Source organism: Podarcis vaucheri, assembly GCF_965113315.1.
Source record: "Podarcis vaucheri genome assembly, chromosome: 3".
Classification (NCBI taxonomy): Eukaryota; Metazoa; Chordata; class Lepidosauria; order Squamata; family Lacertidae; genus Podarcis; species Podarcis vaucheri.
The window spans coordinates 117,006,841-117,033,869 of record NC_138761.1 but is presented as its reverse complement, the minus strand read 5'-3'; the positions used below and the strand labels follow the sequence as shown (position 1 = coordinate 117,033,869).

Below are 27,029 nucleotides of genomic sequence, written 5' to 3'. Positions count from 1 at the left end.
CACAAAATTAAAAGACGCCTGCTCCTTTGGAGAAAGGCAATGGCAAACCTAGACAGCATCTTAAAAAGCAGAGACATCACCTTACCAACAAAGGTCCGCATAGTTAAAGCCATGGTTTTCCCAGTAGTGATGTATGGAAGTGAGAGCTGGACCATAAAGAAGGCTGGTCGCCAAATAATTGATGCTTTTGAATTATGGTGCTGGAGGAGACTCTTGAGAGTCCCATGGACTGCAAGAAGATCAAACGTATCCATTTTGAAGGAAATCAGCCCTGAGTGCTCACTGGAAGGACAGATCCTGAAGCTGAGGCTCCAATACTTTGGCCACCTCATGAGAAGAGAAGACTCCCTGGAAAAGACCCTGATGCTGGGAAAGATGGAGGGCACAAGGAGAAGGGGACGACAGAGGACGAGATGGTTGGACAGTGTTCTCAAAGCTACAAACATGAGTCTGACCAAACTGCGGGAGGCAGTGGAAGACAGGAGTGCCTGGCGTGCTCTGGTCCATGGGGTCACGAAGAGTCGGACACGACTAAACGACTAAACAACAACAAGCTAACACCATCTAAGCATAGATGGGAAACTGATGTGGAGCAATGGGTTTCACTGTTGGTGTGTTTTGGCTGTGTGACTCCATCCATGCTCAACTTGTACATTTGTAAATAACATTTGCAAACGTTGCAAAGCATCTTTAAACCCCCGTACAGTGGTACCTCAGGTTGCATATGCTTCAGGTTACATACGCTTCAGGTTACAGACTCTGCTAACCCAGAAATAGTGCTTCAGGTTAAGAACTTTGCTTCAGGATGAGAACAGAAATCTTGCTCCGGCGGCGCGGCAGCAGCAGGAGGCCCCATTAGCTAAAGTGGTGCTTCAGGTTAAGAACAGTTTCAGGTTAAGTACGGACCTCCGGAACGAATTAAGTACTTAACCTGAGGTACCACTGTAATACCTTCTTCCAAAGGAAACCCAACTTGATAAGGCTTCAGACTTTAAAAAGAATTAGAATACTCTTGTTTCAACAACAAGCACTTTAGTTTGCACCGTTTAGAGCAGAAGTGAGTAATATCAGAGGGTCTTAAGGCACCTCTTACATTTTGGCTAAAGAATCTGGAAAACCATAGATGCCAATGCTATATTACTGCCAACAATCCGCTAACATCTTCCAGGATACTTGGTTTGACAAGTGCTTAGTTCTCATCGATACAATAAGCCTTTTGTTTGGGGCTCTGCCTTTTCAAGCTGTGGGGGCTCACATGACTGATCCATCACACAAACATACACACACACAAAATAACTAGGTTAGAATTCTCCTTTCCTCTGACAGCTAGTTTTCTATGCAGTGGGGCTTGGGATGTGGGGGTGAAGAACATTCAGTCATGGAAATCCTCACCTGCCACATGAAGTGGCAGAACCCATATACTGATTGACTACCTCAGTGAGAACCAAGTCAACATTAGTGCACAAGTGATCTGCTCTGCGTATTTTTTAATTTTTCTTTTTTTTCTTTTTAAAATCAGCGGCTAAACTACTGAGATTCAAATGACAGGGTTGGCAGCCATCCCTTATCTGGGAAGCATGAAGCAGTCTGACCCCTTCTCTCTCCCGCAGCTCTTTCCATACGGCCAGGTTCCCAGAACCTCTTTTATGACAGAAACATTACTTCAGAACTCCCAACAGGAGAGAAAGTGGTAAGGAACTTCCTAATGGAAGGTAGAGCAGGGAACACAGTACGGTGGTACCTTGGTTCCCAAACGCCTTGGCTCCCAAATGCCGCAAACCCGGAAGTAAGTGTTCCGGTTTGCAAACGTTTTTTGGAAGACGAACGTTCGTTTCAGCTGTCGGCATTGTTTCCGGGGCCAATCAGCCAATCAGAAGCCTTGGTTTGTGAACGTTTTGGAAGTCGAACGGACTTCCAGAACGGATTGAGTTTGGGCACCAAGGTACCACTGTATTGCTAAGAAATAAGACCTAGCCACGGTGGGGTTTCCAGCGCTCTCATTTTTCAGCAAATCCTTTATGATGGACAACTATTTGTCTAGTCATCTCTTGAGATGGGCTCTTCCATGTTGAAAGTCCCAGTCAATAGCTACCAAGTGTACCCTCAGAGTTCCCTTGTGTTGTGGGACACATTCAAGCATATACCAGAACTTCAGGATGATGGGAAGGCCATAGCTCTGTGCTGGAGCATCTGCACATGGAAGGTTCTAGTTTCAGGCCCCAGCATCTCCAGGCAGGCCTGGGAGAGAAACCAGCTTGAAACCCTGAAGATCAGTTGCCAGTCGGTGCTAGGTGGACCAGTGGCCTGACTCTGGAAAAGGAAGCTTTCTATGTTCCTGATTAAAGTGGGTGAAACAGCTCTCTCTTTGTCCTTCCAGATGTTGTTGAACCACTCAAGCCAAAAGCTTTTAGGCGTGGACATAATTCTCTTTTGCTTTCCTCTCCATCCAAACAAAAGGCATTATTATAGTTCAAAGATACATCCCATCTGTGGTGTACGGTCAGTGGACTAGTCCCCAGAAGGGTCCAAGAGCCCTTCTGCCACCTTCCCAAAGCCTGCTTCCTTCGGGAAGGAGGCAACAGGGTTTCATCATCCTGTCAGAGGCCTGGCACCTCCTTCCCAAAGTCTGGGAAGCTTCTGTCCAGCTTAGGAGGGAGATGCGATGCTCACACACGCAATGGCAGCGCCCCAACCCCAATTGACCTCGCAAAATGGCACCTCTGGCCCTAACAGTTCCCCTGCGGAAAATTTTACTGGACACCTCTGCAATCCATCCAGGAAGATGCAGAATACAGTGGTACCTCGGGTTACATACGCTTCAGGTTACATACGCTTCAGGTTACAGACTAACCCAGAAATAGTGCTTCAGGTTAAGAACTTTGCTTCAGAATGAGAACAGAAATTGTGCTCTGGCGGCGCGGCGGCAGCAGGAGGCCCCATTAGCTAAAGTGGTGCTTCAGCTTAAGAACAGTTTCAGGTTAAGTACGGACCTCCAGAGTGAATTAAGTACTTAACCCAAGATACCACTGTAGGCCCATGAGAAGTGTGGCCTGGGCCAAGACCTGAGAGTTTGAAAAAGAGGCCTGGACCACCGCCTGGGCCTGAGTGTCATCTCCCCTGATATACCGTATTTTTTGCACCATAACACTCACTTTTTTCCTCCTAGAAAGTAAGGGGAAATGTCTGTGCGTGTTATGGAGCGAATGCCTATGGATGGCGGGGGGATCTGCTGCAGTTGTGAGCAGAGGATCCATGGTTCCCCTTCCTTCCCTCCTCCGTGGCTCGCTTTGAAACAGCAAAGTGGGAGAGGAGCCGCTTACACAGGTGTAAGCAACTCCTGTCTGGTTGGCTGCTTTAAACCATGCTCTCTGTCCCTCTCTCCTCCCCACTCAGCTCGCTAAATAGCAGCAAAACTTTTCAGCTCTCTAAGCCAGGGAGCAGGGAGAGAAGCAGAGCCTGCTTGTTTTAAAGGAGCAAAGCGGGAGAGGAGAGGAGCCTTCTCCCCTTAAACGCCTCTTCTGCATTATTAGCAGCATCCTTCTCCACCCACCCCACGCGTGTTCCTTGTCCCTTGAGTGCTTTTCCTTCCCTCCCCACTTAAAACGTGGTTACAAAGCACGGATCCACATGGATCCTCAGGATTTTTGCATTGGGCTACCCCAAACTCACCGTCAGATCACATGTCTGTGGCCACAGCCATGAACCACAAAAATCATACATCCACTGTTTCGTTTAGAATATTTTGTTTCTTGTTTTCCTCCTCTAAAAACTACGTGCGTGTTATGGTCAGGTGCGTGTTATAGAGCGAAAAATACGGTAACTAGTTTTCAGTGTAGCTAGGTGTGTACCATATAAAAAGACCTTTCCCACACCTCCATTTCCCCAGATCTTCAGCTTGCCAGCCTCTAGAAACCCATATTGCCTTCCTGTATTCATAGCTGCCAAGGGTAGAGTTAATTCAGGTTGCTATGTTTAGAGCCCAGCTTGGGTAGGATTAGATAGTTAAAAGCAATGGCAAAGAGGTATCTTTCAGCCTTCACACTGGAACCGTTCTTTTCATCGAGTGCACCCTCCAAACATCTGCTTAGCGTTTTAGCAGCTCAGCCGCTCCCAGTCATGCGAGCCAACAACTTCAAAGCAACGCCACTAATATCTGTGCAACTGCAGTTCAGCAGTTCCCATCAGGAAACGTGCAACTTTGGTAATTAATGATGTATTTAGATCAGCCCATCTAAGAACAATGCTGGCTCTTATTTGGGCAATAAGTACTCACATTTCATTGCAAATGACTGAACACTGGATAATAATAAAAAGGATATTAACTTATCTATCAAGGTATTGCCAATATTTTCCAACACTGTACTTTAGGCATTAAAATGATGCCTTGATATATGTGATATATATATTTGTGGAAGATTAGGCCTGTTAATCCAGCCTAAACCTGCACTGGAGGCATAAATTCACTTTGCAGTTTGCTGTCAATTAATTTGTAACCAACTGGACAAGTTACAGTGGCGGCAGCAAATACGGCTAGATCTTGGAGGCAGCCCATGGGTCTCTTCGCACCAATGTTCTGTCTATTGCTTCCACATTCTGACAACCTAGAAGGGGAAAAAAAGGAAAGAGCAGGGGAGATAAAAGCAACTTATAGTCCAAATTATTTTTTGTTACCAGTGACCGCTCTAGTAATTTTACCTGGGAGACGGGTCTTCTCCTATACTTGTTCAATCATATCAGCATCAGGACACATGTTTTGAAAGACCCCACCACCTTCTGGAGCTTAGATGGGTGGTGACCACTAACAAGGTGCGACCCTGTCTCTGGACGCCCCTCTCAAAGTAGCCCATTTGCCACAATCACATCAAACTTCCAAGTGGCAAGTGAAGAACTCATTTTTCCATCCTGTCTCCAGTGATATTGAAGCAATGGGAGATTCCCACCCACAAGGCAAATACCACCCTCAGGAGCGCAGCATGGGCAGAAAGAGTTAAGCTCTCCATCCATGCTTATTTGCAAACTCGATAATTTATCAACCCAATCCCATGTGCTTTAGTATGTGATTTAAAGGTACAGTGTAGACACAGCCAATAATTCCAATATATTTTGCATCTTACCAGAAAGTGCCATTGCCAACTGGAACTCTTCTTTCAATATCTTAAGAACTTCCTTCACACCTTCTTCACCCTAATTAAGTTAAGCATATCACATAAACATAGATTATGAGGTTTCAGCTTTAAGTCAGGCAATGCCCTCAGTGTGGTGGCAAAAATATTGGTTTGTTCAGTAAACACCGAGTGGTCTTTTCAAATCCTGCCACTTGGCTGTTACCGTGAGATATAGCATGAGGTCTGCTATAATTACAATGCTTTGTCCCCTATAGTTTAAGATGGCTAGACTGGTCGTATGCTAAAACAAACAAACCATGAATGAATGCTGAAAAACAGACACTAGACAGCAAAGAATTCCATCCCCAAATTGGAACTAACCTTCATCTGTCTTCAATTTAAAAGATGGGGAAGAGAGAGAGATCTGGATCAAAGAATTCCATCCATTAGTTAAAAAACAGAAAAGTCTTTGCATAAAATAGAACATTTGTATCAGTGTATTGGAAAGGAGATTTATAGCTATTTTAACCTACACAATATACAAGTCTTGATAATCCAGTGCATCCTGCCAGCAGGATTTATAAGCCGAATCCCTCCCTATGAGTCCAACTCAGTAATTAATGTGCAGATCTGCTTTTCCAGTAAACTAGCAGAAGCTACGGAACAGGCATTCATACTACTGCTTTAAATTACCTTATATGCAAGTCCCCAGATTACAGGCCGTCCTACGAACACAGCTCGGGCTCCAAGGGCAAGGGCCTTGAGGACATCTGTGCCTTTCCTTACTCCACCATCTAGGAACACCTCCACTTTTCCTCCCACGGCCTCAATGATCTCAGGCAGGACTTCAACCTGCAAAGGAAAGGGGGGGCAGGGGTGGGAACAGTCTCTGAACACTTTCAAACTAACGTTTGTTTGTTTTTATCAAGCTGCCATTTTTATTTCCATGTGTGCGAATGTACGTTTGGCAAGTGCAAACGTTAATTAAAAAACTAATGATCCAAAGCGGGGACAGAGAACTTAAGGTCCTCCAGATTTTGCCCAAATATGGTTCCCATCAGTCTTCACCATTGCTGGCTGGGACTGATGGAAGTTGGAGCGCAACAACATTTGGAAGGCCCCAGGTTCCCCATCCCTGATTTGAAACATCAACACCTGGTGCCAAAGAGACCCAGTTGTGACAGAAAGCACATCTGCACATACTCTGGGATATCACTGATCCTATATTGCACACTGCTCTGGAAGGTTCACTGCCACCAGCACTTGGGAGCAGCTGTCTGGGAGTCCAATGTGTCAGTTTGCATTTCTTAGTGCAGAAAGTATTGATCTGATGTGTAGATATCTTTCCCATTCTAATTAATTCAAGAGGGTTCTGGAAGCCTCCTTCTGTGAAAGAAACAGGCAGAAGGTTCATGATGTTTGGGTTATTCCTTCAGAGAAGCTGAGTACAGCTGGTTTAAACTGATTCTCTTATCTCTTCTGACAAGAAATGCTGACTATAAAAGAAAGGTCAGAAGGAGCCTGGGTTTCACTTTCGCTTTCTATTACTTTTCCTTCTGGTGTGGTGTTCTGTACATAATCTGCTTAGTGTTAAGCTTTAGACTTATTATAAGTTATTGTAAGTGTAAGTGAAGTCTGCTCCAACTGGATTTCTTACGGACAGTGCCAATCCTGAATGTATTGGATTTGTGACCATGATGCTCATTTGCCTTCAGTAGCAGTAAAGCTCTGCTGGATGAAATACAATTGCTTCTAGTCTATTTTTTGTGAATCCTGCAACGTGTTTAAGTTTTTACTCTGCTAACTATACGTTGGAGTTCTGCTCTGGATCAATACTGAGTAGAATTTCAATGACACAATGGCGCCGCAGGGAGATGGGAGCAGAACCGTTCCAGTGCATGCAGCCCTTTGAGTTGTAGTCCATCCCCATAAAACACAAGCATCTTTTATGGGAAAGTGTGTCTCAGACAGCACCATCCCTCTGTGCCCTGCGCACTGCCTCCTTCCCATGGCACTGGCTGTTTTAACAAACTGTGGGATTGGTTACTGCTTGAGCTGTTTTATCCTCCTTTCATTTGGCTGCCTGATTTGTGTTTGCATGCATCCACCATCTTAACCAAGTCCTATTGAATTCAATGGGGCTTACTCCCAGGGAAGTGGAGTTAGGATTGGAACTTGAGGCTGTTAAGAATGAAGCCTTAAACTGCTGAACCTAGACTAATTCTATTGGAGTTAAAAGGGACAACTCCATTTGAATTTTTCTAACTCCCAACAGCATAGCAGTAAGATCAGCAGAATGACTCCCCCTCTGATCCAAAAATATTTGTGTGGATATTTGTGCTATGGGTGCCATTCAGTTACTCAGAATGAATTCCTCATCTCAGAATTCTTTAGTTCTCAGTAAGAACAAAGAAAAACAAATCTTTTTGTGACAGAAGTTCTCATGCACTCACTTGTTTTGTCAGATTCATGAAACCTTAACACTGCCAGAATAGGAAGGAGACGATTAATAGGTTGTATGGCAATGAAATTCAAATAATACAGTTGTACCTTGGTTGACGAATGGAATCTGTTCCGGAAGTCTGTTCAACTTCCAAAAACGTTCAAAAACCAATGTGTGGGCTCTGATTGGCTGTAGGAGCTTCTTGCACTCAATCGGAACTTTCTGCGGCGGACATTCAGATTCCAAAGAACGTTTGCAAACCAGAACACTCCTGGGTTTGCGGCATTTGGGAGCCAAAACATTTGAGTCGCAAGGCGTTCGTCAACCAAAGTATGACTGAACAGTTGGTTTAAATGTCTGCTCAATAGGCACCAGTTTTACACTTGCCAATAGGTGGTAATTAGTGGAACCAAAAAGGAGAGGTGTGGTTTGAGGTGGAAAGGAAGGGCCCAAGCGGACCACTGACACTGCGCCCAAGCATGCCCAAATCCTGGAGCGAGCCCTAACTCTATTGCACTTTGTGTTTGGTGCATTGGGTTGCTTTTTAACAGTGCACATTAATTCCGAGAGCCAAGGTTGAAGAAAGAGCTAACAGAGATTTGAATAAACCATGGGTATGCAAACTAAGGCCCAGGGGCCGGATCAAGCCCAATAGCCTTCTGAATCCGGCCTGCAGACAATCCGGGAATCAGCATGTTTTTACATGAGTAGAATGTGTCCTTTTATTTAAAATGCATCTCTGGGTTATTTGTGGGGCATATGAATTTGTTCATTTCCCCTCCTCAAAATATAGTCCAGCCCCTACAAGGTCTGAGGGACAGTGGACTGGCCCCCTGCTGAAAAGGTTTGCTGACCCCTGGATAAACCCAGCAGCCGCATAGTGTGAGCTCCCAGCACCTGGCGCAGGCACAAATGCATGCCAGAGGGACGCACAGAGGGTGAGACATGAAGGATCCCGCCACAGCACCCCAACCCTCACCGCCAACACAGCTGGAGCAACCTTGCCCTGCACCGGAGCCAAACAGGGCCACACTGTGCTGCCTGCCCAGGGGGGAGCCCAGTTAGCTGACACAGCACTTGGCAGGCGCAAACTAGGTTCCCCATGCCGGCGCCCCCAGTGTGGCATGGCCCAGTGCTCCCCTCCTTGAATGTTGGTGCCTCCAACACCGGGAGAGGAGGGCCAGGCCAGGCTATGCAGTGAGCCTGCTTCATGCACCCTCAAAAATCCAGGACCAGGGCTCCCCTGGCACCCACATATTATGCCCCTGAAACCCAGCTAGTGAGATATCCTGCAGCAACAACAGTGGCTTGGGCAGGTGCATTTGCAGACTTTAGAAACACAAGAAAAGTTATATGAGAACAAATTTCCTAAAAGATACTACACGGCAACAAAAAGAGCAGAATTCAGCTAAGATTCTGGTTTTTTTTACTCTGTTGTTGCTGCTTAATTGCAACGTGAACATTTAGCTCGTTTTGTGACACTTGTCTGCGAAATGGGAGGGGAAAAGTTCTTGTTTAAGAACTGTGTTGTGGCTCCAATGAAGATAGCGGATAGGAAAAACTATGCTGTGCGTCAATTGTAAATGTTGAAGAAACTCCAGTTCCTCAGACTAGATGCCTCTCTTTTGAACAGAGCAAAATAGTAAGATGCTAGCAGACTGTTGGATTATTTCGGCAAGGAAACAAAACCACTTTATATTGCACGCCAAAACCTGAGATCGGGCAATTCTGCTCTTTGCTCAGGACAGGTGGATGTGGGAAGTCTATGACAGATGACTGATAGATAGCTGATATGATGGATGATAAACCTGTGACCAGGCAGTTTAACTACATGCAGAGGACTACTGGATATAACAAGGCTATGATAGATGAGTTCAAAGGCGCAAAGAGTCCTCCAAAGTCTAATGTGTTGATGGGTAAGGAGCTTATGCAAGTAGAAACCAATGTTTCATACACAGAAAATGATGCTGCACAAGACAAGCAGAGGCAATATTCATTTCTTTGAAGGCAAAACAGAGTGGCCAGAGGGAATCAAAACTTGCAAGTTCAATTTGCTTGTATATTCTTTCTGACTGAGGTTTCTAGTCATCTGGCACACAATAAAAGGGCTTGTTTTTCCTCTTTAGGTTTTGCTTTGTTGCCAGAAATACTTTGGTTCCACTTCCGCATATGTATGCTCACTTTCACATCCAGGCAGATTGTGCCAAGTGCTGTTACTTGAGTCTCATACAAGCCATAATTAAAGCGCACATTTCATCAATGTGTAACAAGACACAAGGAAACATTCACCAGTTTGGACTTGATTTGTTCTCAAAACCAAAATAAAGCTAAACTATGTAGTCAGGTTTCAAGAACGTAAGGGTTTCAATCAGACTCTAAATAGTTATATTTTCCCCTCCAGGCAAAAAATACATGCTTTACATGCGGAAGATCCCAGGTTCAATCCCTGACATCTACAGTTTAAAGTTTTCAGGGCTGAATTTACTAAATCTATAAATTATGAGTACCTTTCACCCACAAACCCTGACAGCCAAAATTTATGGCAACAGCAAGGTTTTGCCAATATCATAGGAGCCAATTCCTAGGGGCCACGGTCCCTTTGTGTGCCCCCTCCCCAAAAAAATTATGCTCTGGAACCTAGGAGTAAATCAGGAAGCAATTCTTTTTTTAAAAAAACTCTGCAGCTGAGAGCACAAGGCAACACAATGCAAGTCTGCTTTTAGCTCATTTTCCAACAATCAGGCAAACCATAAAGTAAAGGTAAAGGGACCCGTGACCATTAGGTCCAGTCATGACCGACTCTGGGGTTGTGGCACTCATCTCGCCTTATTGGCCGAGGGAGCCGGCGTGCAGCTTCCGGGTCATGTGCCCAGCATGACTAAGCCGCATCTGGCGAACCAGATCAGCACACGGAAATGCCGTTTACCTTCCCTCCGGAGTGGTACCTATTTATCTACTTGCACTCTGACGTGCTTTCAAACTGCTAGGTTGGCAGGAGAAGGGAGCGAGCAACAGGAGCTCACCCAGTTGCAGGGATTCGAACCGCCGACCTTCTGATCGACAAGTCCTAGGCTCTGTGGTTTAACCCACAGCGCCACCCGTGTCCCCAGGCAAACCATAGGCTAGCACATATGCTAGCACCCTTGAAAGCCACATTTTTATTTGTGAGTGGGGGGTGGGAACCCAGCTGTTAATTGCTTAAACCGCATTTAAATAAATTTGTCAATCATTGCGGCCAACTCTCAGTTGCTTTACTAATACTTACAGTGGCTGGAACACCATCCAACTGGCGGGCACCGTGATTTGACACCAGGATCCCATTTACGCCATGCTTCACTGCTTCTTGAGCATCATCAGCTAGTGAAGAAAACATGGGGCCTTTACAAATTGCAGCTGTCATTGTGGGAATTGAACATCCATAAAACTCTTTAATGAACACATAGAACTAAGGCCAGCTTTTCTGAAGATGGTTGCACGAGGAATGCGATTCAGCAACTAAACTTCACTGTGTGACTGTCTCCCAAGTCAAAGGCAACGTTTATATTGCTATGGGAAGATCCTTAGTGCAGGTTAATTCTGTGTCCAGGGCGGCTGTCTACTAGCTCCATCTGGTACGCAGGCTGAGACCCTACCTGCCTGCGGACTGTCTTGCCAGAGTGGTGCATGCTCTAGTTATCTCCCGCCTGGACTACTGTAATGTGCTCTACATGGGGCTACCTTTGAAAGTGACCCGGAAACTGCAATTAATCCAGAATGCGGCAGCTAGACTGGTGACTGACTGGGAGTAGCCGCCGGGACCACATAACACAGGTCCTGAGAGATCTGCATTGGCTCCCAGTACGTTTCCGAGCACAATTCAAAGTGTTGGTGGTGACCTTTAAATCCCTAAACGGCCTCGATTCAGTATACCTGAAGGAGCGTCTCCACCCCCATCATTCAGCCAGGACACTGAGGTCCAGCGCCGAGGGCCTTCTGGCGGTTCCCTCACTGCGAGATGCAAAGCTACAGGGAACCAGGCAGAGGGCCTTCTCGGTAGTGGCGCCCTCCCTGTGGAAAGCCCTCCCATCAGATGCCAAGGAAATAAGCAGCTATCCTATTTTTAAAAGGCATCTGAAGGCAGCCCTGTTTAGGGAAGTTTTTAATATTTAATGCTGTATTGTTTTTAACACTTGATTGGAAGCCTCCCAGAGTAGCTGGGGAAACTCAGCCAGATGGGCGGGGTGTAAATAATAAATTATTATAAATTATTATTATTATTATTATTTGTCAGAGCTGCTTGAAGATCCTAGCTCACAGAGGATCACGCTAGCCAGCGATCATTTAGTAACAGTCTTTATTGAATTACAGTTTCCATTCTCACGCTGCTGCGCGCAACTCTACGTCTAGTAGCTAGATCGACGAAGCTCCGTCTGAGTCTCCGCCCCGTGCGCACCAACTTAATATCCTAGCCCTGCTCCACCTTTTCCGCCTGACTGTCCTCCTCTGGGTCCCTCTACCCCCCGGGGCTTCTTCCTTCCGGGATTCTTCTGACGCTGACCCGGACCCTCCTGCCTCCTTGCGCCGGGCTTTAGGACCTGGCTCCCTTTCCGGGCTGCTTACTGCGCCGCCTTCCTCTGCATTTGAACTTGGCGCGCGCGCCCAACCTTCCACTTTCCTCTTAACCGTTTCTTCGCTCCCCGATGGAGGTGTGGCCACTCCTGACTCATGCCCTCCCTCCTGTGGTGAGCTGCCAGCGCTTGCCCCCTGGCTCCCTTCCTCTTCCCTGCTCTCTGGCGGTGACGCTGGTCCCGATTTCCAACTGCTCTCCTCTGAGTCCCCTCTGGCTCTATCTTCCTGGGGTGCCCCCCTAGACTCCCCCCTTGCCCTGGCCACTGGTGCTCCTTTCTGTGAATCCTCTGATTCACTGGAAAGACTCGGAGATCTCGGGTCGTCGTCATCACTCATCTTTTCTTCTGCCTCCTCCCCTTCGCTCTCTGTTTCCTCCCTTGCCCTTGCCTCTGCTCCTAAACCCCTGACATCCATCCCCCCCTCGAAGCCCCCCATTCCCCCCTCCCCTCCTTCCGGTGCTGGAGCTGGGGTGTGCTGTTGCAAAGGGACGAACGTCGGATATCGTTCGCTTCCCGTGGCGGGCCTCCATCTGAAGTCTCGCGGGTCTTCCTCCCTGCTCTCGTCGACGACGGTCACCTCCGCTTCCATCTCTGTGCCGCCGTGCTCGAAACCAGGGTCGTCCCCGAAAACGTCCATGTCCGTCTCTCCCTCACTTCCTCCTGGCGGCGTTGCTCGTCCTGGGCCTTCCAGCCACCTTCTGCGGAACTGCTCCTCTGGTCTATCGTCCCACCAATACGAGGGTTCTGATGCAGATCCCGAGGGTGACCCCTCCGGGGAACGGACGTCTTGTGTCGGGTCCTCGTCCGAGTCGAACCCCCGGAAAGTGCTGGCCGAAAGCGTGGGCGTGAAAAGCCAGTCGTCGAAAAAGTCTGCTGGCATAGGTCTATGTGGGAAGAGGGCATGAAACTCGTCTTTGAGTAGAGGTTCGTCCAAGGCGTAGCCCGGCACCCAGCTGTTCGCACTGGCCAGGGTGCCCTCCTTGGCGAGAAAGTATTCTACCCCCTCTTCCCCCCATCTGGAGTCCAAAATCTCCGTGAGGTCATTGATGCGCTCCTTCTGTGCCACTCCCGCGTGCCCCGTTCTGTCTCTGACCGGACTCGGCGCCGTTCCGGGTTCCTGGAACCTGTGCGGTGCCTTGTAGGGAGTGAGCACCGATCTGTGGAACACCGGATGCATTCTGGAACCCTCCGGAAGTGCCAGTCTGAAAGCTACCGGGTTGACCTGCTCTTCGACTTGGTAGGGTCCCAGTTGTTTATGCCCTAGTTTCTTCTTGGCCAACGACCTGGCCGGCACTGCGTGGGCTGCTAACCAGACCCAGTCTCCCACGTGGAGCTCTTCGCCAACCCTTCTGTGCCTGTCCGCTTGTACCTTGTATGCGTGTTTGGCCAGCTCCAGGTGGCGCCTCAGCTGATCGTGGACTTCCTGCAGCTCCGACGCGAACGCATCTGCTGTCTGCGGCTCCCCCTCCCCCATTCTTTCCAGTCCCGGGAAGGTTCTGGGGTGCCTCCCGTTGTTGGCGAAGAACGGCGTGACCCCCGTGGACACGTGCTTCGTGTTGTTGTAGGCGAACTCGGCAAGCGGCAGGTAATCCACCCACGTCGCAGGCTGTTGATTCGCATAGCATCTCAGGTACTGCTGCATGATGGCATTGACCCGCTCCGCTTGCCCGTTGGTCTGCGGGTGTCTCGCCGACGCCAGGTTGATCTTGACGTTTAGGAAGCCCATCAGCTTCTGCCAGAAATTCGAGATGAACTGCCGCCCGCGGTCGGACAGAATAGACCGTGGCAGACCGTGAACCTTGAACACGTGGTCTATGAACAGTTTGGCGGTTTGCTCCGCCGTGGCCACCTTCGCACACGGAATGAAATGTGCCATCTTGGAAAACAGGTCCACCACCACCAGCACTGCCGTCTTGCCCCTCGAGCTGGGCAGATCTGTGACAAAGTCCAGAGCCACCCTTTCCCAAGGTTCGACCGGAGTTTGCAGCGGTTCCAACAGTCCTGCTGGCGGTCTGTGCACTGGTTTGGCCCTCTGGCAGGTGTCACACCTCGCCACGTAGTCTGCGACCTCCCCTCTCATTCCAGGCCACCAGAAATCCCTGGCTACTAATTCCACCGTCTTCTCCTTGCCAAAGTGCCCGGCCGTGGGCGCGTCGTGCAGCTGCTGCAGCACCTTGGCGCGAAGGTCGTCTCCCGGCACGTAGATGGCCCCTTTACGGATGAGCAATCCATCTCGTAGCTGGAAACCGTCGGCCGCAGCCTTGCCCCTTTGCACCTCTGCCATCTTTGCTTGCGCGAAGGAGTCATCCTGCAACGCTCGTCGCACCGCCTCCAGGTCCACGGTGGCCGCGGCGCACGCCCATACTGTTGGTGCGAAGATGTGCATGGCGGCCGCTGGCGTTGCGTCCTCCAGATACTGTGGCTTACGGGAGAGGGCGTCCGCCATGATGTTAGTGTCCCCCGGGACATACTCTATGCGGAAGTCGAAGTTCGCAAAAAACTCAGCCCAACGTATCTGCCTCTGGTTTAGGAACTGTGCCGTGCGCCAGTGCTCCAGATTCTTGTGGTCCGTGCAAACCTGCACCGTGTGCTTGGCGCCGATCAGGAAGTGCCTCCACGCTTTGAACGCTGCATGAATGGCCAGCAACTCCCTGTCCCAGATGGTGTAGTTCTGCTCGGACTTGCTGAGCTTCCTGGAGTAAAACGCTCCCGGCCGCCACACCCCCTGCTGGTCCTTTTGCAGCAGGACCGCCCCCACGGCTCTGTCCGAGGCGTCTGTCTCCACCCTCATCGGCCTGCTGGGGTTGACGTGAAGCAGCTGCTCTTCCGACGCGAAGAGACGCTTGAGTGCCTGAAAGGACTGCTCCGCCTCCTCTGTCCAAACGAACTTCTTTTTCTTGGAGCTAAGCGTGTCTGTGATGGCCGCTGTCTGAATAGCGAAGCCCTTGATAAACTTGCGATAGAAGTTCGCAAAGCCGACAAACCTTTGGACCTCTTTTCGGTTGCGTGGACTCTTCCAATCCAATACCGCTCGAACCTTGGCGCTGTCCATGGCGAGCCCCTTGTCAGACAACTTGTAGCCCAGAAAATCCACCTCCGTCACGTCAAATTGGCACTTCTCCAGCTTGGCGTAGAGCCTATGTTGCTTTAGTCTGGTCAGCACTTCCTTGACGTGTCTGTCATGCTCCTGCTGCGATTCCGAAAAGATCAGGATGTCATCTAAGAAACAGACGCACGTCTTGTAGAGAAGTCCCGCCAACACGTGATGCATGAAAGCTTGAAAAACATGGGAGCCATTTTGCAATCCAAAAGGCATAACTCTGTATTCGTAGGTACCCAGTGGCGTGAACATGGCCGTCTTCCACTCATCTCCCTCCCGCATGCGAATGAGGTTGTACGCCCCTCGCAGGTCTAACTTGGTGAACACTTTTCCCTTCCGCACCTTCGCCAGGAGGTCGTCGATTCGTGGCATGGGGAAGTCCGACGGCTTGGTCCCATTGTTTAAAATGCGATAGTCCACGACCAGTCTTTTTTGGGGCGTGTCTCGCTTTTTAACAAAGAATACAGGACTGCCCCCCGCTGCCTTGGACTCTCGGATGAAACCGCGCTCCAAATTATGATCTAAGAACTCTTTGAGTTCCTGCAGCTCGTCCTCTGACATGGAATACAGCTTCCCTTTGGGCAGCGCCGCCCCCGGCAGCAGGTCAATTTTGCAGTCATATGGTCTGTGAGGGGGTAGCCTGTCCGCCTCCTTCTCGCAGAAAACTTCCAAAAATTCTGCGTACTTGTGGGGAATCGCTTGCAGCGTGCCTAGCTGCAGCTGTGACTCCTCTTGCTCCCCTTCCTGCTGGGGCATGATGCAGTGTTCAGCACAAAAGGAAGAGCCGAAGGTCAGCTGCCTCTGGTACCAAGCCAGCGCCGGGCTGTGCTTGTCCAGCCAACTCATGCCCAATACAATGGGCGTGTCCGATAGCTGAGTGACGTTGAAGCTGATGATTTCCCTGTGATTCCCAAGTCGCATCACCATTGGCGGCGTCTGCTTCACCACTTGCCCCCCTAGCAACTCCCTTCCATCCACCGTGACAACCTGCAGGGGCAGCGTGGCAGGCAGCAACTGTATAGCGTGCTTGTCGACAAACTCCTGCCCTATAAAGTCCGCGTTGCTGCCCGAGTCGATGGTAATTGGCACGTCCATGGTGATTCCATTGGGCAGCTGGAGAGATGCGGTGAGCCTCACCACTGGTTTGGGCGGGAGGGGGTTCACGGGCTGTAAAATCTCTGGGGACTGCTTCACTGACATGTCTGGCTGGGCCCCAGTGCCTCTTCCTCCAGCCCGACATCGTCGTTTCCCTGCTGTGGTTCTCCTTGCTGCGTTGCTGCAGTCACCATTGCTGAGGCTGCAGTGAGCTTGTGGAGCCTCTGGGGACACTCTTTCGCCATATGCCCTGGCTCCTCACAGACGTAACACTTCCTGTTCCCTCTAGGAGGCTTCGCTTTCACTGCTGCCGGTGCTAGGGCTCTGGTTGCTGACTGAGCCCTTGCACCTCCAACCTCCATAGGTTCGGCTCCTCCTCCTGGCGGAGGCGTGGATTGCGCCCGCGCTGCTTCTCTGGGAAGGAAGGAGGGGCCCCTGGCTGATTCGCGCCCTCCACGCCCTTCGTCCCTGCTCCACGGACGTTCTTCCAGCCTCACCCCCACTGCCAGTGCCCTCTGAACGACCTCCTGGGTGGTTCGGGGTCTCTCCCCCCTCGCGATCTCATCTTTAATCAAGCTGTGCAACCCCTCCCAAAAGAGGTCTCTTACAGGGGCCGAATCTCTGTCCCATTCCAGGGCACTGACCAAGGCGAAAAAGCGGGCATGGTACTGTCTGACGCTGGCCCTCCCTTGTCTTAGCCCATGCACCTCCTTCCGGGCAAGATCCACGTCAATACTTGATAAAAAACACCCATCCATCGCTTTAATAAAGGCATCTGCATTCTGGAGCGCCGGATCCTTATCCCTCCATAAATTGCGTAGCCATGCTTTAGCATCCCCATGCAAATGGGCCATGATGAATCCCACTCTCTCTTGCTCATCTCTAAAGTCTTTATGCAGCAGTTGCAGTGCGCACAGTACGTCTGCTCTAAAGTTGGGATACTGTTGCAGGTTCCCATCGAAGTGAGAGACCAGCCCGCCTGTTCGTCTCGCCAACCCAATTCCCTCCTGCCGGGGTGTCTGCTTCGTCAGCACGTCTAACCTGATCTGGAGATCCCTGCAGGCGGCAGCTGCCTCCTCCTCTCTCTTCCTGGATGCGAGAGCCTCGGCATTCAGTTGTGCCACTGCTTTTCTGAGTTCCTCTATCTGCTGCTCAGCCGTCATGTCGTCTGCTGTTCGTGAGCTCACTAGTAGGCACCTGTTTCTCTCCCCTCCTCGGGGCTGTAGATGCCCACAATTTGGAGACGGAGCTTACTGTCAGAGCTGCTTGAAGATCCTAGCTCACAGAGGATCACGCTAGCCAGCGATCATTTAGTAACAGTCTTTATTGAATTACAGTTTCCATTCTCACGCTGCTGCGCGCAACTCTACGTCTAGTAGCTAGATCGACGAAGCTCCGTCTGAGTCTCCGCCCCGTGCGCACCAACTTAATATCCTAGCCCTGCTCCACCTTTTCCGCCTGACTGTCCTCCTCTGGGTCCCTCTACCCCCCGGGGCTTCTTCCTTCCGGGATTCTTCTGACGCTGACCCGGACCCTCCTGCCTCCTTGCGCCGGGCTTTAGGACCTGGCTCCCTTTCCGGGCTGCTTACTGCGCCGCCTTCCTCTGCATTTGAACTTGGCGCGCGCGCCCAACCTTCCACTTTCCTCTTAACCGTTTCTTCGCTCCCCGATGGAGGTGTGGCCACTCCTGACTCATGCCCTCCCTCCTGTGGTGAGCTGCCAGCGCTTGCCCCCTGGCTCCCTTCCTCTTCCCTGCTCTCTGGCGGTGACGCTGGTCCCGATTTCCAACTGCTCTCCTCTGAGTCCCCTCTGGCTCTATCTTCCTGGGGTGCCCCCCTAGACTCCCCCCTTGCCCTGGCCACTGGTGCTCCTTTCTGTGAATCCTCTGATTCACTGGAAAGACTCGGAGATCTCGGGTCGTCGTCATCACTCATCTTTTCTTCTGCCTCCTCCCCTTCGCTCTCTGTTTCCTCCCTTGCCCTTGCCTCTGCTCCTAAACCCCTGACATTATTGTTCCGAAGAGCTGGTAAATGTTCATTCTACTGATCCCCATCAAAACTAGCCTTTTTGCTCAGAGATTTACTGTACACAGACAATAACAATTACCCTAATCTCTCTCACACACAAAATGTAATCATTTCGTATTCCGATGGCTTTCGATTCATTATAAAAACAGAGAAAGGAAGAGGCCTCATAATTCCATATATCATATGCAGCCCAGAGGAGAACGTGGGCCTGTTTGTACAGTATATTGAGCAAGTTTAGACATAATCCATTTTCTATTGTACCTTCCCTCAAAGTTAGATACAAGCAAATGTCAGTTCTGACATCTGCTTAAAGATAATTGCTTTCAAAAGGAACAACACTTTATAGCTTATTTTATGGGTTTGGACCAAACCTTAAGAAGTGTTACATTAACTAAAAGATTTAATTTCCTGGAAGACCAGGGATCCCAACCTACCCCTCAAGAAACAAACAAACAAATTCATTTAGAAAAAAAATTGTTCATGATCTAAAATGCTCCAAAGCTCCAACCTGCTAAAGAATGTGCCATTCACGGTTTATAAAAAGAAAAAGCTGGCTTTGTTTTAACAATTTACACATTTATGAGATACTGTAGAATGTTGCACATTTCTTCTACAACTGTATGTTAAACATTCATCTTCTAAGGTGTACTGTCATACCTCGGGTTACAGACACTTCAGGTTGAATTTTTTCAGGTTACGGAAAGTCGAAACCCGGAAGTATCGGGAACAGGTTACTTCCGGGTTTCAGCAGTCGCACATGTGCAGAAGCACTAAATCGCGCTTTGCGCATGCGTAGAAGCGCCAAATCGCAACCCGCGCATGCGCAGATGTGCAGCTGCGGGTTGCGAACACTGCGGGTTGCGAACGTGTACCCCACACGGATCATGTTCACAACCCGATTGTCCACTGTACTGCAACTTAATGAATAAATTAAATTAACTGAACAAAATAAATTGCCATGCTCTGTGACTTTGAGCTCAAAGTGCAAAATAATAATAATAATAATAATAATAATAATAATAATAATAATAATAATAATAATAATTTATTTATACCCTGCCCATCTGGCTGGGCTTCCCCAGCCACTCTGGGTGGCTTCCAACAAAATATTAAAATACTGCAATACATCAAACATTAAAAGCCTCAATAAACAGGGCTGCCTTCAGATGTCTTATAAAAGTCTGGTAGTTGTTGTTCTCATTGACATCTGGTGGGAGGGCGTTCCACAGGGCAGGTGCCACTACCGAGAAGGCCCTCCACCTGGTTCCCTGTAACTTGGCTTCTCGTAGCGAGGGAACTGCCAGAAGGCCCTCAGCGCTGGACCTCATGCACATGTTGATTGGGTGTGGGTGGGTGTGCAGACAGGGACACATAGTAGTATTCATTTTAAAAAAGAGATGATTCAGACCAGCACTGCTAATATATAATCCAACATCTGGATAATGTATATTCTTTATTGAGCCCTTTATTAGGTTTCACACTAACTCAGGACTGGTGAGCCTGGTATTCAGTTTGCATCTTCAAAGCTAAGGGAACAAAAGAAAGACAATTTATCTTCTTGCTTAAAATATAGGGGGAGATCCAGCCTTCAGGTGAACTCGAAAGCCCTTTTGTGAAGGACACTTGAAATCTTGAAGTGCTTCCTAGTCAATCAAACATAGGTTTGGTAGGAAACATCATCTCATCCTGGCCTGCCAGATTTTTAGCAGCTCCCGTTTCTAGACAAGATGGAAAAGCTTTGAACCAAGCTGATATGTGTGAGGAGAGCAGGAAAGAAGAAGGATATAAAATCAAACTGCAAAAATAAACAGGGCTGTTGAGAAAAACATATATTCTGTTTGTCATCAAAAATAGCCTCTGCATTCTCTCTCAACCTTCTGTAAGCCTCGTCCGATATCCCTCAATAGTTACATTTAACTCAAGTTGAACAAACCTCTAAGGATGCCTTTGGCAACAATTGGCAGCGAAGTCAATCCTCTGAGCCACTTCATATCCTCCCAGTTGATTGATGGATCAATTGCCTCCGCTACATAAACAGACAGGCCACTGTTTTCGCCATAGCCCGTCTCCGATGAAAAGGCCAGGTCATTCGTTTCAAAATTTTTCATTCTGGAGTTCAAGAGCGGGGTAGAAAACACTTTCAGAAAACTCAGCTGGATGCAGCAATATTTAAAGCCAGTACAGCTTCAACTCCCAAAAAAACCCCTCTCAAATGGCTATTTAAAAATAAATAAATTAATCACATACTTCATATTTAATGAATGGACTTGGAAGCCTCTGAGGTACCACCTACTGATTTGTCTACCGTGGTGTGGAGCAATGCATCCTAAATATTTGAGGTTTTCTTGTTGTCATTGACAGCCGCCCAGAGTGGCTGGGGAAAACCAGCCAGATGGGCGGGGTATAAATAATAAATTATTTTATTATTATTTTATTATTATTATTATCATTATTATTATTATTGACAGGGAACATGTCATTATAATGAAATATTTTAGAATGTTTTATCATTTTACTGTTGTTAGCTGCTCTGAGCCCAACTTCAGCTGGGGAGGGCGGGATATAAATAACATTTTATTATTATTATTATTATTATTATTATTATTATTATTATGCTTTTATATTCTGCTGGAAGCTGCCCAGAGTGGCTGGGGAAACCCAGCCAGATGGGCGGGGTATAAATAATAAAACTGTTGCTGTCATCAGCAGCAGCATCACCACCATCATCAATCAATCAATCTCAGAGCTATAGGTTCAAACCCCAAATTGGGCACAGGATTCCTGTATTGCAGGGGTTGAACCAGATGGCTTTGCGGGTGCCTTCCAACGCTACAAATCTATGATTCTATTATGTTAAAACAAAGTACTTCGTCACATGACGTGTAACTAACTCACAGAATTCATTACCATATGAAATTGTGAGAGCCACTGGCTTTATTTTTTAAAAAAAATGATATTTATTAATGTTTCACCGACAATAAAAACCAACTCCAACATTTAAACTACAAAAGCAAAACAAATTAAAAATACACAGTAGAAAAACAGTTGATAGAAGAAAGAAAAGAAAAATAAAGAATAAAGACAAAGAAAAACACCAAAGTTCAGAGCTAAAAACAAAAAATAAATTAATATTTTCAAATCTTATATTTTCTTCACTAGTTTCTTGACCTCCTCACACCTCCCATTTTGTATTCCAATTCAAATATTAAATTCAGCAAATCCTTACCCTCTAACATTTATCCTTACTCCATATATTAACCTATTATTATTATAAATATCCATTTCCAATTATCAATCCCTATTTACATTTTCTTAAGCATCCCTTTACCAGTACCACTTATTTTCAACCAAACGTCATTTCAACATTCCTTAATTTTACAGTGCTTCTGCAGGTAGTCTTTAAACTTCTTCCAGTCTTCCTCCACCGACTCTTCTCCCTGGTCACGGATTCTGCCAGGCATCTCTGCCAATTCCATGTAGTCCATGACCTTCATCTGCCATTCTTCCAGTGTGGGTAGCTCCTGTGTCTTCCAAATGAGAGCCACTGGCTTTAAAAGTACCTTAGCCAATGGGGCTATTGGCAGCTATTGGGCACGATTGCAAATAGAACCTGCGTGTTCAGAGGCAGTGCAGTGGTACTGAGGCGCCCTAAGCCCGGTCTTGGCTGGGGAGGGTGGGGTATAAATAAAAATTATTATTATTATTATTATTATTATTATTATTATTATTATTATTATTGCCTCGGGTTCCAGATGCTTTAGGTTACATACGCTTCAGGTTACAGACTCCGCTAACCCAGAAATAGTACCTCGGGTTAAGAACTTTGCTTCAGGATGAGAACAGAAATCGTGCTCTGGCAGCAGGAGGCCCCATTAGCTAAAGTGGTGCTTCAGGTTAAGAACAGTTTCAGGTTAAGAATGGACCTCCGGAACGAATTAAGTACTTAACCCCAGGTACCACTGTATACCTCTGACAACCTGGTGCTGTCGATGCCAAAACTGAGATGCCCCACAAGGGTGTTTCTCTCATGTACCCTCATCGTGGCCGCCTTGTACACATTTGGCTGGCCATGGCTGAAAGCAGCTTGCTGAAGTTGGATTCTTCAACTGAGCCAGCGGTGTCTGTTTTGCACTACGGTTCAGGATTTCAGCATCCGGAAACCAGGAGTGGACCCCTACCCTCTTTTCTGTTCTGAACGGAGAGGAGATATACAAAGAGTTTCCATCCGTCAGCAAGCATGGTGGGTGCTGATGTAGATGTCTGCCCTTGCGTTGAAACGCAATGCTTGGTCCTGTCTAGGGACACGGGTGGCCAGAAGCGGTTGAGTCCTGCTGGCCACATGACCCAGAAAGCTGCCTGTGGACAAACACTGGCTCCCTTGGCCTGAAAGCAAGATGTGAGCCAGTGTGGTGTAGTGGTTAAGAGCGGTAGTCTCGTAATCTGGTGAACCGGGTTCGCATCTCCACTCCTCCACATGCAGCTGCTGGGTGACCTTGGGCTAGTCACACTTCTCTGAAGTCTCTCAGCCCCACTCACCTCACAGAGTGTTTGTTGTGGGGGAGGAAGGGAAAGGAGAATGTTAGCCGCTTTGAGACTCCTTCGGGTAGTGATAAAGCGGGATATCAAATCCAAACTACTCCAAACCCTGTAGTCATCTTTGACTGGACTTAACCGTCCAGGGGTCCCTTTACCTTTTTTTTTTTTAACCTTGCTTGGTCCTGTCTCTTTTCCAACATTTTTCAGGAGACGCAACATCCGCTTTGTATTACGCCACACCCCATGGAAGCCATTTGGTATTATGCCCCGCACCCCTGTAAGCCATTTTGTGACTGCTGCCCAAAATTCCAAATGTGCCCACTGTCCCTAAAGTGTTGAGGAGCCAGGGTGGATAAAATGTATTGATTTAAAAAATAAAAATTTTTAAAAATCTGATTTCTAAAAATTTAAATTGGGTTTTTAAATTTAAATTGGATTTTTAAAATAAAATGCTTTGGGAGAAAAAATCTTTCTAAAGATAGTTTTATATTTAAGTTACATTATAGTCCAAAGGCTATTCATCAGGAAATAAGGTTTTAAATTTTTCATGTGTTCTAAAACTCAGTCTAAGGTTTTTTTAAAAAAAAATTGTTTAACCACATCAGTTAACAAACATGGATACATACGCTATAATGTTATTGTTTTAGTTAAATAAATTGTTTAAATTGTTATTAAGGAAATTATTATTTTTCTCCTTCCAATAAAGTGCAGCAGAAAAGTTGTCCAAATATAAACGGTTAACTTATCAAACCTCACAATAATTTCATAATTATCCATCAATGTATTTCTAATTGTATAACCAAATCAGTAATATTTGATATAACTGTAAAAACTACTCTGAAAATTTATTACTCCAAAAATGAAACCTTCATCTGGTTGTAAATATTAAGATTATAGCAGCAAGAATGAGTCTTTCTGTAAAATAAAAATAAAAAATGATTTAAATCAAGTCTTACTGAGTAGTGGGACTATGGGACGTGGGTGGCGCTGTGGGTTAAACCACAGAGCCTAGGGCTTGCCGATCAGAAGGTCGGCGGTTCAAATTCCCGCGACAGGGTGAGCTCCCATTGCTCGGTCCCTGCTCCTGCCAACCTAGCAGTTTGAAAGCATGTCACAGTGCAAGTAGATAAATAGGTACCACTCCAGCGGGAAGGTAAACGGCGTTTCCGTGCGCTGCTCTGGTTCGCCAGAAGCGGCTTAGTCATGCTGGCCACATGACTCGGAAGCTGTACGCCAGCTCCCTCGGCCAATAAAGTGAGATGAGCACCGCAACCCCAGAGTCGGTCACAACTGGACCTAATGGTCAGTGGTCCCTTTACCTTTACCTTTTACTCACTAGTGATTTAAATCAATTTGATTTAAATCAAATCCACCCTGTGGGGAGCCCTGGTGTACAGGATCTGAGCACCAAAAGAAATGAAGAATGCTGGAAGCTGACCAAAACCTGTAAGTACCTGTGTTCTTTTGGAATGAAGAAATAAAGAATCAAATCTAGTACGCGGGGGGGGGGGCACTTTAACCAAATTAATTCAGTATTTGAATGATTGGTATTAATAATTGTATTATAAATTGGTATTGTTATAATGAGGCTATTATTGGATTGTAATTGAAAACTAATAAAAAATATTTTTTATAAGAAACAACAACCTGTAAGTACCTGAGATTCGGGGGAAGCTGAAATTTGTTGCGCACATCATCTAAGCGTTTCCCAAGAAATGGTGTATCTACTGTCACAAAGATGCCTTTGTATCCAGCTTTTTCTGCCCGCTTCACTAAGGACCTGGTGACTTCACGGTCTTTATAGATGTAGAGCTGTAACCAACGAATTGCCTCTGGAGCCTCCTGGGCAACTTCTTCTATAGATGTTGTGGACCACGAACTCAGCATCATTCCCGTTCCCACTGATCTGCAAGCTAAAGATCAGGAAGTAAGTGCCTCCCAAATATTTTCAATAATAATAATAATAATAATAATAATAATAATAATTTATTATTTGTACCCCGCCCATCTGGCTGGGTTTCCCCAGCCACTCTGGGTGGCTTCCACAGAGACCAAAAATACACTAAAATGTCACACATTAAAAACTTCCCTGAACAAGGCTGCCTTAAGTTCTTCCTAACAGAGCTGTTCGACAGTGGAATTTGCTGCCAAGGAGTGTGGTGGAGTCTCCTTCTTTGGAGGTCTTTAAGCAGAGGCTTGACAACCATATGTCAGGAGTGCTCTGATGGTGTTTCCTGCTTGGCAGGGGGTTGGACTCGATGGCCCTTGTGGTCTCTTCCAACTCTATGATTCTATGATTCTAAGATGTCTTCTGAATGTCTGGTAGTTGTTTATCGCTTTGACATCTGATGGGAGGGCGTTCCACAGGGCGGGCGCCACTACCGAGAAGGCCCTCTGCCTGGTTCCCCGTAGCTTTGCTTCTCGCAATGAGGGAACCGCCAGAGGGCCCTCGGCGCTGGACATCAGTGTCCGGGCAGAACGATGGGGGTGGAGACGCTCCTTCAGATATACTGGACAGAGGCCGTTTAAGGCTTTAAAGGTCAGCACCAACACTTTGAATTGTGCTAGAAACGTACTGGGAGCCATTGTAGGTCTTTCAAGACTGGTGTTATGTGGTCTCAGCAGCCACCCCCAGTCACCAGTCTAGCTGCCACATTCTGGATTAGTTGTAGTTTCTGGGTCACCTTCAAAGGTAGCCCCATGTAGAGTGCAAGTAGTTCAAGACCCTATCAACAAACTAGGTACTACACATTTATATTACAGGCTGGAAAAAAATCTCTTGAGCTTTCTAATTGCTCTGTTTTCTTTATAGCAGCCAAAGGTGTGAATTGTATCAAATCAGCACTTTCTGAAATTACACAAAAACCAAAAGACGGCCATAGTGCATTTCGTCAACCCATCAAAATTTACAAAAATGCATTTGGTATGGTAAAATATGTATGAAAATGAGTATATGTTTCTGAAAATGATATACAGTTGGGAGAAATCACTTGCAAAGAATGTGTACGTTAGTCAAAACTGCAAAGAAAAAGACATTTATTGGGAGAAATTCACAACAAAATGCCAAATAATTTTCATGAAGGTGTTTGTTTTAATGGAAATTTCTAAAGAAACTTGGAAAACTGAATTTAAAATTAGGGGAAACGAGAAACCGAGAGAACAAAATTGACAGATCCTCCCCTCTCTGGTCAGCAGATTGGTTTTCAGTTCATTTTTTCACCATTTAGATAATTTCTCAAATACTGAATCCTCGATGGTTTCAGAATTGCCGTTGGCTGCTTACAACCTACATATTTGTTGCCCTGGCCTTGATTTCAGCACTTACTGGACTTGAGCTACCTTTCTTTGTAAATAAACTGCTATTGTTAACACAGGGTTGTCATGGAGTGCTAAATAAGGGACATGACTTCAGTCACTGACATTCTCCTAAAAAGCCTTTTAAAATATTTATGCGAGTTTAAGTCAACTTTTATATTTTGTGCGAGCGTTGACTAGTGATGGAGCTCCAAACTCCATTTCTCCAATAACAATTGGCTCGGCTTTGCCAAGCTCTGATGGTACATTAGGCTGATGCTGGCCAACTCTATGACATAGCAGAAGTACTTGCTGGACATAGAGCTGATGACTCACAAGTGTTAGAACTCCTTTGGAACCTTTTTCAAATTCTAGATCTCCATCATGCACAGAAGCAGGTAGTTACCAACTCCTTTCCATTTCTGAAAGGCCTATTATCCAAACACACAATATCCCTCTTCTGAGAAAGCCACTTCTGACCTCGGGAGGAGGTGGTGTTGCGGGCATCACGCTTGCGGAGGCTGGCTCTGAGCCCCGCGCGATTTGGGAAATCCTCGTGTGGATGGCAGATATGATGGCTGGGATTAGGGATTGGTTGCAGGTTTGAGGGTATTGGCAGTGAGCTTTGCTCGGGTGGCAGTTAGGCATTGGTATGGGTATTGTTATGTAGATGTATGGGGGGGGAGGAGTGCCATCACCTCCCCCAGATATTGAAGGGTAGTCCGGTAAAGGATTCCGGGGGGCGTGGCCCTGTCCAAAGCCTATGGAGGCCAGGGCCTAAAGCGCGCCCCTGAGCGGTGACCCCGGGGGAGTGCCTAGTTG

At 47.2% G+C, this 27,029-nt stretch overlaps 1 protein-coding gene across 2 annotated transcripts in view; it reads right to left on the bottom strand.

The window, feature by feature from the left end:
* Positions 1-4,232: 4,232 nt before the first annotated feature.
* HAO1 (hydroxyacid oxidase 1) overlaps positions 4,233-27,029 on the bottom strand; it is a 38,561-nt gene continuing 15,764 nt past the window's right edge. For both annotated transcript variants that reach the window (XM_082216486.1, XM_082216487.1), the window contains 6 exons: positions 24,571-24,826; positions 20,311-20,486; positions 10,814-10,905; positions 5,799-5,957; positions 5,115-5,184; positions 4,233-4,601 (listed from right to left, as the gene is read on the bottom strand). In XM_082216486.1, the coding sequence (XP_082072612.1) occupies positions 4,531-4,601; positions 5,115-5,184; positions 5,799-5,957; positions 10,814-10,905; positions 20,311-20,486; positions 24,571-24,826 (824 nt within the window). In that variant the 3' untranslated portion in view covers positions 4,233-4,530. The remainder of the gene's footprint in view (positions 4,602-5,114; positions 5,185-5,798; positions 5,958-10,813; positions 10,906-20,310; positions 20,487-24,570; positions 24,827-27,029) is intronic.